Here is a 14,077-nt window from a genome sequence, read left to right on the forward strand (position 1 = left end):
AGCTTTCCATTTTACACTCACTTATCAGGATGGTAGTACCTCCCTGGAAGGTTGCTGTCTACCAACTTACAACCTAGCAGATCAAACATACTTCATATAAATATGGCATATTACAATTTATAATATACAGTACCATTATGCCTAGGTAGTAGGTTGGTAGACAGCAACCGCCCAGGGAGGTACTACTGTCCTGCCAAGTGAGTGTAAAACGAAAGCCTGTAATTGTTTTACATGATGGTAGGATTGCTGGTGTCTTTTTTCCTGTCTCATAAACATGCAAGATTTCAGATATGTCTTGCCACTTCTACTTACACTTAGGTCACACTACACATACATGTACAAGCATATATGCACACACACCCCTCTGGGTTTTCTGCTATTTTCTTTCTAGTTCTTGTTCTTGTTTATTTCCTCTTATCTCCATGGGGAAGTGGAACAGAATTCTTCCTTCGTAAGCCGTGTGTGTTGTAAGAGGCGACTAAAATGCCGGGAGCAAGGGGCTAGTAGCCCCTTCTCCTGTATAAATTACTAAATTTAAATAGAGAAACTTTTGTTTTTCTTTTTGGGCCACCCTGCCTCGGTGGGATACGGCCGGTTTGTTAAAAGAAGAATAAGTACCATTATGATGCTACAGACCTCATTAGTGTAACCCATTCCTCCCCACATCTGAAGACACGAGTCAGTCACCTCACGTGCCAAGCGACCAGCTTTCAACTTACACATGGATGCCAACATAGTCACATCCTCCCCAGACACATATTGTTCTGAAATAGGAAAGTAATCATAAAATAATGACAGTTTATATAATTTCTTTTTGTTACTGCACTAAAAATAAAAAACCAAGGTAAAAACACAATACACACAGTATCCAACATAGTATATTACAGTATAATGTCATTAATGTTAAGTGTAAACTCATGTGTGTCATTCAGTACTATACAGCAATGATGAGATGGATGGTTGAGGGAGAGACATGTGGTTGCAGGAAGAATATCACCAGAATGAAGAGGTAAAGGTAAGGTCACAGTTAATGTATGTATCAAATCAGTATCAGTTGAGAAACCAGATACAGGTTGGCCATCACAAATCCAGCATCACTGGAACCTGTAAGGTGCTGCATTAGTTACTTTGCCGGATTACCCAATTTACGCCCCATTTCTGGCCCATTCCATTGTTCCAGTCTACCAAACTCATAGCAGACTACTGCATTATTGTAATAATTGTATAAATAATTGTGATTGCGTATTAGACTGGCCAGTCGGACATGTAAACATTTGTTTACTCAAATTCAAATTCAAAGTTTATTCTCTATAAAGATTACATTGTTGAATTTACAGAATTTGGTTGTTGTGTGGTTTACATGTAGTTAAATAATGATTACAGAGTGTACCACTAGAATGCCTAGCATGGCTAGGCATTTCGGGCAGACTTAGTTTAATTCTTTATTTTAAAATATTACAAATTATGAGGTAAGTTGGTATTATGGCTAAGTGACTAAATACTAGTTTGTGAGTTTAGCAATGTGAATGCTTTTGTTTTGGCACAGTACATAGTTTCAGTATTGGAGTATCATAGGATTCATTATTTTAAGATTGAGATTAATATTTCTGTTTATGGTCAAATGGGTGAGTGTAAGTGTGAACCACCAGGTGGTATTCGTGTAGTTGATGGGGTTTATCAGGGAGATAAGATGTTTTCTAATGGTAGTTTTGAAGGTGATGAATGTGTCTGCAGTTCTAGAGTTCTTAGGTACGGTGTTCCAGATTTTAGGGCCTTTGACATACATTGAATTTTTGTAAAGGTTTAGTCGGACATGGGGAATGTCGTAGAGATGTTTGTGTCTGGTGTTATGCCTGTGGGTTCTGTCACAACTATCAAGAAAGCGTTTTAGGTCAAGGTTGATATTGGAGTTTAAGGTCCTGTAGATGTAGATTGCACAGTAGTAAGTGTGGATGTACTGAACAGGGAGTAAGTTTAGATCTATGAAGAGTGGGGGGGTGTGTTGCCAGGGGATTTAGTGATTATTCTTACTGCAGCTTTTTGTTGGGTTATTATTGGCTTTAGGTGTGTTGCTGCAGTTGATTCCCAAGCACAAATAGCATAGGTGAGGTATGGATAAATAAGTGAGTGGTATAGTGTGAGAAGGGCATTTTGCGGCACGTAGTATCGTATCTTGGAGAGGATCCCAACCGTTTTGGATACTTTTTTGGTTATGTGTTGGATATGGGTGCTGAAATTCAGGTTGTTGTCAAGGTATAGGCCTAGGAATTTGCCCTCATTATGTCTGGTAATTAGAGTGTTGTCGATCTTAATGTTAATTTGTGCATCTCCTGCTCTGCTACCAAACATAATATAGTAGGTTTTGTCAGTGTTAAGCGTAAGTTTATTGGCTGTCATCCAAGTCGATATTTTGATCAGCTCCTCGTTAACAATGGTGTTGAGGGTGGCAAGATTAGGGTGAGAGATGACATAAGTCGTGTCATCAGCAAAGAGAATGGGTTTCAGGTGTTGGGATACATTTGGAAGATCATTGATGTATATGAGGAAGAGCAGGGGACCAAGGACACTTCCCTGCAGAACTCCAGTATCAAGTGGCCGTGTTGTTGATGCTGTGTCTTTAATGGTAACATACTGATACCTATTAGTAAGGTAAGATTTGAAATAAGCAAGCGCATGGCCTCTTATACCGTAATGGTCAAGTTTGTGGAGTAGGATGTCGTGGTCTACTGTGTCAAAAGCTTTTCTTAGGTCAATAAAAATTCCTAGTGGATATTCCTTATTTTCCAATGCTGTGTAAGGCAGATCTAGCATTTTTATGATTGCATCATTAGTGCTTTTATTTTTCCTAAAACTCTTGAACATCAGCAAAGAATTGAACATTTCTGCTAATCTGAGCTCAATTTCAAGGTACTTTTTGTAGTAAAACCAATCAAACTCATATCTATTTCTGTAATAAATCTTCCATTCTATCAAATGAGACCAAAAAAACGAGAATACAACCATAAAAACCATACAAAAATATACCACTAAGGGGCGGCTAATGGCTGAGAAGTCCAATTTCTTTAATTTTTGGTGTGTGTTAAGAAGCATCTTTCCATCATACATTGCCCAAGTTTCAATAAGATAGCCCAACAAACAACTAAGAAAAAAAAATATTTACTAAAAAACATAAATGACAAGCCAAAGCCAGGTACTGGAAATAAGTCACTTTGTCTGACTTTTTTGGGTTATCCTAGGTTCTCTACACATATGCTATGTACAATAATCTATTTAGAGAAAACAGCATTTTTGTTTCAGTTTTATGGTGCATTACGAGTGTATATCACAGGTAGCCCTGTACTATACTCCATTTTATCTAAAATAAGCCCCCAAGACAGAGATAGGAGGATGGTACTCGTTTCCTATATCCTCCTCATACCTCCATCGAACTGCCTGGTATTTTGCCAAATATTATTCAACTAAAATGCTGGGAACAATGGGCTAGTAACCCCTTTTCCTGTAATAATTACTAAAAAGAATAAGAAGAAGAAAATTGTCAAAGTGGGAAGTCTGAATGTGCGTGGATGTTGTGCAAATGATAAGAAATGATTGTGGATGTTATGAATGAGAAGAAGCTGGATGTCCTGGCTTTAAGTGAAACAAAGCTGAAGGGGGTGGGAGAGTTTCAATGGAGAGGAATAAATGGGATTAGGTCAGGGGTTTCAAATAGAGTTAGAGCTAAAGAAGGAGTAGTAATAATGTTGAAGGATAAGTTATGGCAGGAAAAGAGGGACTATAAATGTATTAATTCAAGGATTATGTGGAGTAAAATAAAGGTTGGATGTGAAAAGTGGGTTATAGTAAGCGTATATGCACCTGGAGAAGAGAGAAGTGTAGAGGAGAGAGAGAGATTTTGGGAAATGTTGAGTGAATGCATGGGGAGTTTTGAACCAAGTGTGAGAGTAATGGTGGTTGGGGATTTCAATGCTAAAGTGGGCAAAAATGTTGTGGAGGGAGTAGTAGGTAAATTTGGAGTGCCAGGGGTAAATGAAAATGGCAGTAGTCTGGTAGTGAAAATAAAAATTCAAAGTGGAAAGCAAAAGAATATAAGAGGGGCCTTTATTCGGAAATTGGCATCTTTTGAAATTTGTGTGAAATTGGCAAAATTGAGATAGAAAAAATGGAGTTCTATGTGTAGAAAGAGGTTCAGTAATAAGTAATACATATTTTATGAAGAAGAGGATAAATAAATATACAAGGTATGATATAGCACATAATGAAAGTACAGTGGACCCCAAGCCATAAGCCAGTAGATAGGTCTAACATAGTACTCACTATCGATAATGAGGTATGCCATGAAACATCTAAGGTGGCAAATTGCTTTAATTCATACTACACATCTGTTGCATCAACACTAGTAAGTAAACTACCAGCTGCATCAAATACCTTTAACACAGACTCTGATAAGTTTCAAACATACTATACCAAAAAAGGGGTAACCCCAAACAGTTGTCAACTAGTAAGTGTATCTCATGATTTTATTCAAAAAGAACTAAACAGGTTAAACCCAACTAAGAGCACAGGCCCTGATAACATCCCGTCTAAGTTCCTAAAAGATGGTGCTTCTGAACTGTCAATCCCTATTGCTCACATAATAAATCTATCAATCACCACTAATACCGTACCGGAGGGGTTCAAGGAGGCCAGAGTTACTCCTATCTTCAAGAAAAATAGTAGGTCTGATGTAAGCAACTATAGGCCCGGGTTCGATTCCCGGCGGGTGGAAACATTTCGACACGTTTCCTTACACCTGTTGTCCTGTTCACCTAGCAGCAAATAGGTACCTGGGTGTTAGTCGACTGGTGTGGGTCGCATCCTGGGGGACAAGATTAAGGACCCCAATGGAAATAAGTTAGACAGTCCTCGATGACGCACTGACTTTCTTGGGTTATCCTGGGTGGCTAACCCTCCGGGGTTAAAAATCCGAACGAAATCTTATCTTATCTCTTATCTTATCTAACATTCTCCATAGCTATCAATCGGGCTTTAGAAGATCCTACTCAACCGACGCCTCCCTTATTAATCTGATGGATTACCTGAGAACTGAAATGTCAAAGGGGAACCTCATAGGTATGGTAACCTTAGACCTGCAAAAGGCCTTCGATACTGTCAACCACAATATATTATGTAATAAACTTCAAGCTATCGGTATAGGTTCTGTAGACTGGTTTAAGTCCTACCTTATCAACAGGAGACAAATAGTCAAAATCAACATAACAGAATCAGAACCCCTGCCGATAACATGTGGAGTTCCCCAAGGTAGTATTCTGGGTCCCTTATTATTCTTATGTTATGTCAATGATATGCCTATCAGTGTCAAGTGCAAACTCCTACTGTATGCAGATGACAGTGCTCTGTTAGTGTCAGGTAAAGACCCACAAGATATTGCTAATGTTTTAACACTGGAACTGGAGTCCTGCAGCAAATGGTTAGTAGACAACAAACTATCATTACACCTAGGGAAAACTGAAGCCATTCTCTTTGGCACGAAACATAAACTGAGAAGGGTAAATAACTTTAATGTTCAATGTAATGGGGAGCCCATCACTTTGGTTTCATCAGTAAAATATTTGGGAATCCCCTTTGACCCATGCATGTCAGGAGAATTGATAGGGAACAGTGTAGTAAAGAAAGCGAATGCCAGACTGAAGTTCCTGTATAGACAAGCACAGTGTCTACCTACTGAGGCTCGCAGGACCCTATGTCTAGCCCTTATACAATGCCATATGGATTACGCTTGCTCTTCTTGGTACTCTGCCTTGACAAAAAAACTGAAAGATAGACTGCAAATCACCCAGAACAAAATCATAAGATTCATCCTGGGGCTGGGACCAAGAGAACATGTAGGCCAGGATGAATTACAGCAGTTGGATATGCTGAATGTTGAAGACAGAGTAAAACAACTGAAGCTAAATCATGTTTATAAAATTGCTCACAAACAGTGTCCAGAATATCTTGCTGTCAATTTTGTCAAGGTTGGGAACCAAAGCAATCATAGTACTAGGGGGAGAGAGCACAACTTTGTAGTACCCACAGTCATTGGCCAGGCTTCAAACACCTTTTATTGTACAGCAATAAAGGAATGGAACAGACTGCCTGCACATGTCAAAGCCAGTCATAGCATGAACCAATTCAAGAAGAGTGCCAAAAGGTGTCTGATGAATGTAGCTACAGAAAGGGAGGGGAATGATTTTCTATTTTTTATCTAACATGCGTGTAAATTTTACCTTATTCCTAGTAATGACCCTCGTATTGTAGATAGTCTTAATGACCCTCGTGTAGTAGATAGTCTTTTTAGTATGATAATAAGATGTTATCTTCACTATAGAATAATAAGAAAATATTATAACCTTTATTATTATTATTATTATTTTTTTATTATCACACTGGCCGATTCCCACCAAGGTAAAAGGACCCCAATGGAAATAAGTCACTCTGTCTGACTTTTTTGGGTTATCCTAGGTTCTCTACACATATGCTGCTATGTATGATAATTCTATGTAACTGTATTTGTGTATACCTGAATAAACTTACTTACTTACTTACTTACTTACTCTACATATATGCTGCTATGTATGATAATCTATGTAATTGTATTTGTGTATACCTGAATAAACTTACTTACTTACTTACTTACTAAAGATAAGGTGGCTTTGAAGCCACTGTTGGTTGCCATGAGCTCAGTCTCGTGACGCAGGAGAATATGCTTTATTATTACGCTAACATCAACACTACAGCTTATTGCCTATCACAATTGATCTAATATGACATAATAAATAATATAAATAACATAAAACATGTTAAATACTCCAGAATAAATAATATTTGGCATAATACCGAGCAGTTCGACGGAGGTATGAAGAGGATATGGTATACAAGTACCATTCTCCTATCCTTGTCTTGGAGGCTCATATTAGAGAAAACGGAGTGTAGCACAGGGCTGTGATATACACTCGTACTCTACCATAAACCTGAAACAAAAAAGTTTTTGTCTCTATATAGATTATCACACATAGCAGCATATGTGTAGAGAACCTAGGATAACCCAAAAAAGTCAGATAACATGGCTTATTTCTAGTACCTGGCTTGGGTTAGCCATATATGATTTTTGGTAAATATTCGATTCCCAGCCAGGGTAGAAACATTGGGCATGTTTCTTTACACCTGTTGTCTATGTTTACCCATCAGTAAATGGGTGCCTGGGAGTCAGTCGACTGGTGTGGGTGTTATCCTGGGACACTGACCTAATTTGCTTGAAATATTCTGCATAACAAGTGGCTTTCTATATAGTAGTATGTCACTGATGTCAGCTAGGCCTGTATACATTGTACATGTACGTGCAGTAAATAAAGATATTATTATTATTATTAATTATTATTATTACTGTTGTTATTATTGTTATTTTCTCAATTGTTTGTTGGGTTATCTTATTGAAATTAGGGCAATGTATGATGGAAAGATACTTCTTAATGTACACCAAAAATGAGAGAAGTCAGACCATAAATAGCGGACTTCACTTCTCAGCCATTAGCGGCCACTTAGCGGTATATTTTTGTATTCAATTCAATTCAATTCAAAGTTTATTCTCTATAAGGATTACAATGCTGAGTTTACAGAATTTGGTTATTGTGTGGTTTACATGTAGTAAAATAATAATTACAGAGTGTACCACTAGAACACCTAGCATGGCTAGGCATTTCGGGCAGACTTATATTAAATCTTAAGTTTAAAATATTACAAAATTATGAGGTAAGTTGGTATTATGGCTAAGTGACTAAATACTAGTTGTGAGTTTAGCAATGTGAATGCTTTTGTTTTGGCACTATACATAGTTTCAGTATTGGAGTATCACAGGCCAACTTATGACTAGTTAAGATTCATTATTTTGAGATCGAGATTGATATTTCTGTTTATGGTCAAATGGGTGAGTGAGTGTAAGTGTGAACCACCAGGTGGTATTCGTAATATTAGTTGACAGGGTGTATCAGGGAGATAAGATGTTTTCTAATGGTAGTTTTGAAGGTGATGAATGTGTCTGCAGTTTTGGAATTTTCAGGTAGGGTGTTCCAGATTTTAGGGCCTTTGACATACATTGAATTTTTGTAAAGGTTTAGTCGGACACGGGGAATGTCATAGAGATGTTTGTGTCTGGTGTTATGCCTGTGGGTTCTGTCACAACTATCAAGAAAGCATTTTAGGTCAAGGTTAATATTGGAATTTAAGGTCCTGTAGATGTAGATTGCACAGTAGTAAGTGTGGATGTACTGAACAGGGAGTAAGTTTAGATCTATGAAGAGTGGGGGGGGTGTGTTGCCAGGGATGGGATTTAGTGATTATTCTTACTGCGGCTTTTTGTTGGGTTATTATTGGCTTTAGGTGTGTTGCTGCAGTTGAACCCCAAGCACAGATAGCATAGGTGAGGTATGGATATATAAGTGAATGGTATAGTGTGAGAAGGGCAGTTTGCGGCACGTAGTATCGTATCTTGGAGAGGATCCCAACCGTTTTGGATACTTTTTTGGTTATGTGTTGGATATGGGTGCTGAAGTTCAGGTTGTTGTCGAGGTATAGGCCTAGGAATTTGCCCTCATTATGCCTGGTAATTAGAGTGTTGTCGATCTTAATGTTAATTTGCGCATCTCCTGCTCTGCTACCAAACATAATGTAGTAGGTTTTGTCAACGTTAAGCGTAAGTTTATTGGCTGTCATCCAAGTCGATATTTTGATCAGCTCCTCATTAACAATGGTGTTGAGGGTGGCAAGATTAGGGTGAGAGATGACATAAGTCGTGTCGTCAGCAAAGAGAATGGGGTTCAGGTGTCGAGATACGTTTGGAAGATCATTGATGTATATGAGGAAGAGCAGGGGACCAAGGACACTTCCCTGCGGAACTCCAGTATCAAGTGGCTGTGTTGTTGATGCTGTGTCTTTAATGGTGACATACTGATACCTATTAGTAAGGTAAGATTTGAAATATGCAAGCGCATGGCCTCTTATACCATAATGGTCAAGTTTGTGGAATAGGATGCCGTGGTCTACTGTGTCAAAAGCTTTTCTTAGGTCAATAAAAATTCCTAGTGGATATTCCTTATTTTCCAATGCTGTGTAAAGCAGATCTAGCATTTTTATGATTGCATCGTTAGTGCTTTTATTTTTCCTGAATCCAAATTGGCAGGGGTTGAGTATGTTTTGTGACGTTATAAATGAATACAGTCTCCTGTGCACGAGTTTCTCAAAGATTTTGGATAGCAATGGTAAGTTTGATATTGGCCTATAGTTGTTTAAATCTGTAGGGTCACCACCTTTATGTATTGGTGTAACCCTTGCCGTCTTGAGTAATTTCGGGAAGGTGCTAGTTTCTAGTGACTTGTTAAAAAGTAATGAGATAATATGCAAGAGGACATGGGCCACTCTCTTGTACAATAATGGTGGGACATGAGACAGATTCCCCGAGTTATTTTTAAGTGACTTTATAATCTCGGTGACTTCCGTGGGCTCAGTTGGAGCAAGATAGAAGGAATTTGGGAAATTCCCATCTAGGTAGTCCCAGGCATGGGCATTGGTACGTGGGATTTTATTGGCAAGATTAGAACCTATGGTTGAGAAGAAGTCGTTTATCTTGTTAGCTGTGTCAGTGGGTTGCAGTGGTGTTTCATTAGGCTTAGTTAGGACAATATTCTTGTTTTTTTCAGTTTGTGGGTCCCTAGAATCTGAGAGAGTGTTTTCCAGGTCTTTTTTATATCTCCTCTTGTGTCAGTGAATCTACTGGAGTAGTATAGTTGTTTGGCTTTCTTTATTACTTTGGTGAGGACTGGTGAATAGTGTTTAAGAATATCTTTGTGTATTAAGCCCTGTCTATATTGCTTTTCATATTGGTGTTTCTTATCAATGGATTTCAGAATGGTGCTGGTTAGCCATGGGCAACCAAGCCGTTTGTTTGTGATCTGTTTCGTTTTTATAGGACAATGTTTGTTGTATAGTCTAAGTAGTTTGTTAAGAAAAATGTCTGTCCAGTCATCAATACCATTGGCCTTGGAGAATTCTGTAGGCCAGTCAACAGTCTCTAGGTCAGCTGTGAACTTCCTTATTGAGGCCTCATCATGGAGTCTAAATGAGACTTTGTTGTATTCAAGTGGTGGTTTACTAATGTTTGTCAAGAGGAAGGTAGGGTAGTGGTCTGTAGTGCTATCTGTGATTATCCCTGATTTAAGGGGGGCTAGTATATTGGTCCATATGTGGTCTATTATAGTTGCACTTGTTTCAGTGAGCCTGGTTGGTTTAGTTATTGTTGGTATGAGAAGTGTGTTGTTCATATTGTTGATGAAATCAGTTACAGGCTGATCATCTAGTAGGCCAAGGTTGATGTTGAAGTCTCCAGCTAAGAGAAGGTGGTGCTTATTCATTTGTCTGTTTGTTATTAGTGCCTTTAATTTCTCACTGAAGTTTGGGATGTTTGTGTGGGGTATCCGGTAAATGGCACCAATTGTTAAAGGCGTCTTAAGGTTTTTTACAGTAAAATTAGCAAAAATGTATTCTCCATATTCATCACTAAAGCAATTGGTGCTAATACAAGATAATTGGTTAGAGTAATAGATTGCAATACCATCCCCAACTTGGTATGGTCTGCAGTTGTGGATTGCTGTGTATCCTGGTAGAGGGTAGATATCTATTGTGTCCTGTTTAAGCCAGGTCTCAGTAAGAATAATGCAGGAGAAGGGTGTCTTTAGTGATTCAAGGAGTGCCAGGAGGTCATCATAGTGTTTGCTTAAGGACCTGATGTTGTAGTTAAGTACTGATAGACTTTTATCATTGTTTAGGATAGTGCTGGCTTGTGATGCTGTGTAGTAAAGGCAGTTACTTTCCAATAGGTTTTGATTGTGTGTCAGATTATGTAGGTTTAGATCAGAGTCAACGTGATCAATCATCTTCTAGGTTTAAATTATGGTTATTTATATCCTGAGTTGTGTGTTGAGTTTTAGTACTGATATCTGTAGTGGTGGGAAGGTTGGACAAGTATATAGCTATAGCATTTTGGTCATGTAGAGTATAGTCACTAATACACATAATGAAGTTGGTGTTGTCTATGTGATGTGCTGGAATGAGCTAAAGTACAACTAGGTATAAACTAATAATATAAAAAATACAAATTAAAAATAGCACAAGACTCTCACTTGTAATTGCACTAAGGTCTAATGTAATGACTTTGGTATAGTCTATGTATTGAGCTAGAATGAGCTATAGTACAACTAGGTATGGTTTTTATGGTTATATTCTCGTTTTTTTCAGTCTCATTTAATAGAATGAAAGATATATTACAGAAATAGATATGATTTTGATTGCTTTCATGATGAAAAGTACCTTGAAACTGCGCTCACAGTAGCGAAAATGTTCTATTCTTTAGCGAATCTCAAGAGTAAACAAATGATGTCACCGTCCAATACCTGTCCGCCTGCCAGTCCAAATTCCAATACGGAGTCAAGAATGGGTTGACATTATTTATACAGTTATTACAATAATGCAGCAGTGTGCATAACAGTAAATCTTTTATTTTTTTGTGAATAAAGATTCCAAATGGAAAGCAAGAGTAATATAAGAGGGGCCTGGAGCCATGACTAATGAACAGAGAAAATGTTATTTTAGTGCCAGGAATGTCTGCATTGTTTCTGGACCCTATTTTGAAACTGGCATATGTTGAAATTTGTGTGAAATTGGCCAAATTGCCAATTTCTGACCACTATATTGGGTAGTTGAAATAAGTGAATGGGCGGTTTCTTGTACTCAATTAGTCAAAGTGACTTATTTCCAGTACCTGGCTTGGGCTTGCCATACATGATTTTTGGTAAATATTTTTTCTCAGTTGTTTGTTGGGCTGTCTTATAGAAACTTGGGCAATGTATGATGGAAAGTTGCTTCTTAATGTACAACAAAAATAAAAAAGACAGACAATAAATAAGGGAGTTCACTTCTCAGCCATTAGCCACCTCTTTGCGGTATATTTTCGCTTGGTTTTTATGGTTGTATTCTCGTTTTTTTTGGTCTCATTTGATAGAATGGAAGATATATTACAGACAGACATGATTTTGATTGCTTTCATAATGAAAAGTACCTTGAAATTGAGTTCAAAGTAGCGGAAATGTTCGATTTTTGCCGATGTTCAATGAACTTTGTGCAAGTCAAGTTGGTTAATTTTATTAAGTGTATTCTAACCTAACCACTCTGTTATCCGGCAAACTCAGTAATCCGGCACACTACAGGTCCCAATGATGCCGGATTTGTGATGGAGGACCTGTACTAGCAGAAAGGTGGACTGGTGCAAGTATGAGCAGTGGAGGGGGGGGGGGGTGAAGAGGGTTGGAATAGTTTTAAAAATGCAGTATTAGAATGTGGGGCAGAAGTTTGTGGTTATAGGAGGGTGGGTGCAGGAAGAAAGAGGAGTGATTGGTGGAATGATGAAGTAAAGGTTGTGATAAAAGAGAAGATGTTAGCTTATGAGAGGTTTTTACAAAGCAGAAGTGTTATAAGAAGAGTAGAGTACAGTGGAACCTCAAAAATCGAATGTATCACATACTGAACGTTTCAAAAATAGGGCCATTTTTTTGGACAAACTGTGTCCCTATTATTGAAAGCGCCCCTATTTTCGGACCGCTGGGTACGGGACATATCCGCAGGCCTGCTTTGTCCGCGTTCCTGTGCAGGCGCCGTGAGCAGTCTAGCTTTGTTTATGCTTGAGTGAACACTAACCTGCGCTCTCATTCACACATTTTATGATTATTTCGTTGTGTTTAGTGCTTGTGGGACTGTGAAATAAGCTGCCATGGGCCCAAAGAAACTTGCTAGTGATACCCCTGTGGTAAAGAAAGTGAGAAACACCATAGATGTGAAGAAGGAAATAATACAGAAGTATGAGAGTGGTGTGAGACTTGTTGAGCTTGCCAGGATGCATGGGAAAAACAAGTCGACCATCGGTTCTATCCTGTCAAAGAAAGAACAAATCAAGGAAGCTGATGTTGTGAAAGGTGTTAATATGCTAACCAAAAAAAGAACCACAAATAGTTGAAGAGGTTGAGAAGTTGTTGCTGGTGTGGATCAAGGATAGAGAGATTGCAGGTGATAGTGTTTCAGAGACGATTATTTGCGAAAAGGCAAGGAAGTTGCATGCCGATCTGGTACAGAAAACTCCTGGAACCAGTGCTGATAGTGAATTTAAGGCCAGCAGAGGCTGGTTTGACAGATTTAAGAAGTGTAGTGGCATACACAATGTTGTAAGACATGGTGAGGCAGCCAGTTCAGACAAACGGGCGGCTGAGAAGTTTGTACAGGAGTTTAAGGGGTACATAGACAGTGAAGAATTCAAACCTGAACAAGTGTTTAATTGTGACGAAACAGGCTTGTTTTGGAAGAAAATGCCAAAAAGGACCTTCATCACACAGGAGGAAAAGGCACTGCCAGGACACAAGCCTATGAAAGACAGGGTTACTCTTTTGTTCTGTGCTAATGCTAGTGGTGATTTTAAAGTGAAGCCTTTACTTGTGTATCATTCAGAAAATCCCAGAGTGTTTAAGAAAAACAATGTCTTTAAGAACAAGTTATGTGTCTTGTGGAAAGCTAATCATAAGGCATGGGTCACAAGACAAATTTTCAAAGAGTGGGTCTATGAAGTGTTTGGCCCCAGTGTGAAAAAATACCTCCAGGAAAAGAAATTGCCACTCAAGTGCCTCCTGTTAATGGACAATGCTCCTGCTCATCCTCCAAACTTATTAGACCTCTTGTCTAAGGACTTCAATTTTATAAAAGTGAAGTTCTTGCCTCCTAACACCACTCCTCTCCTCCAGCCCATGGACCAGCAGGTCATTTCTAACTTCAAAAAACTCTACACAAAAGCAGTGTTTGAAAAGTGCTTTGAAGTGACCACAGACACTTAAGTTGACCCTAAGAGAGTTCTGGAGGAATCACTTCAACATCTACAGCTCCATAAGCCTTATAGGTAAGGCTTGGGAGGGAGTGACTTCCAGGACTTTGAACTCTGCTTGGAGACAAT

The 14,077-nt window shown here is 38.6% G+C and overlaps 1 protein-coding gene across 1 annotated transcript in view; it reads right to left on the reverse strand.

Moving 5' to 3' along the window:
• Positions 1–14,077, reverse strand: part of LOC128692821 (probable acyl-CoA dehydrogenase 6) — a gene marked incomplete in the record, with an annotated part of 187,703 nt that overhangs the window by 20,007 nt on the left and 153,619 nt on the right. Inside the window, 1 exon segment of the mRNA XM_070092177.1 lies at positions 637–764. Within this exon segment, the coding sequence (XP_069948278.1) occupies positions 637–764 (128 nt within the window).

Source organism: Cherax quadricarinatus, chromosome 38 (assembly GCF_038502225.1).
Source record: "Cherax quadricarinatus isolate ZL_2023a chromosome 38, ASM3850222v1, whole genome shotgun sequence".
NCBI classification, from domain to species: Eukaryota; Metazoa; Arthropoda; class Malacostraca; order Decapoda; family Parastacidae; genus Cherax; species Cherax quadricarinatus.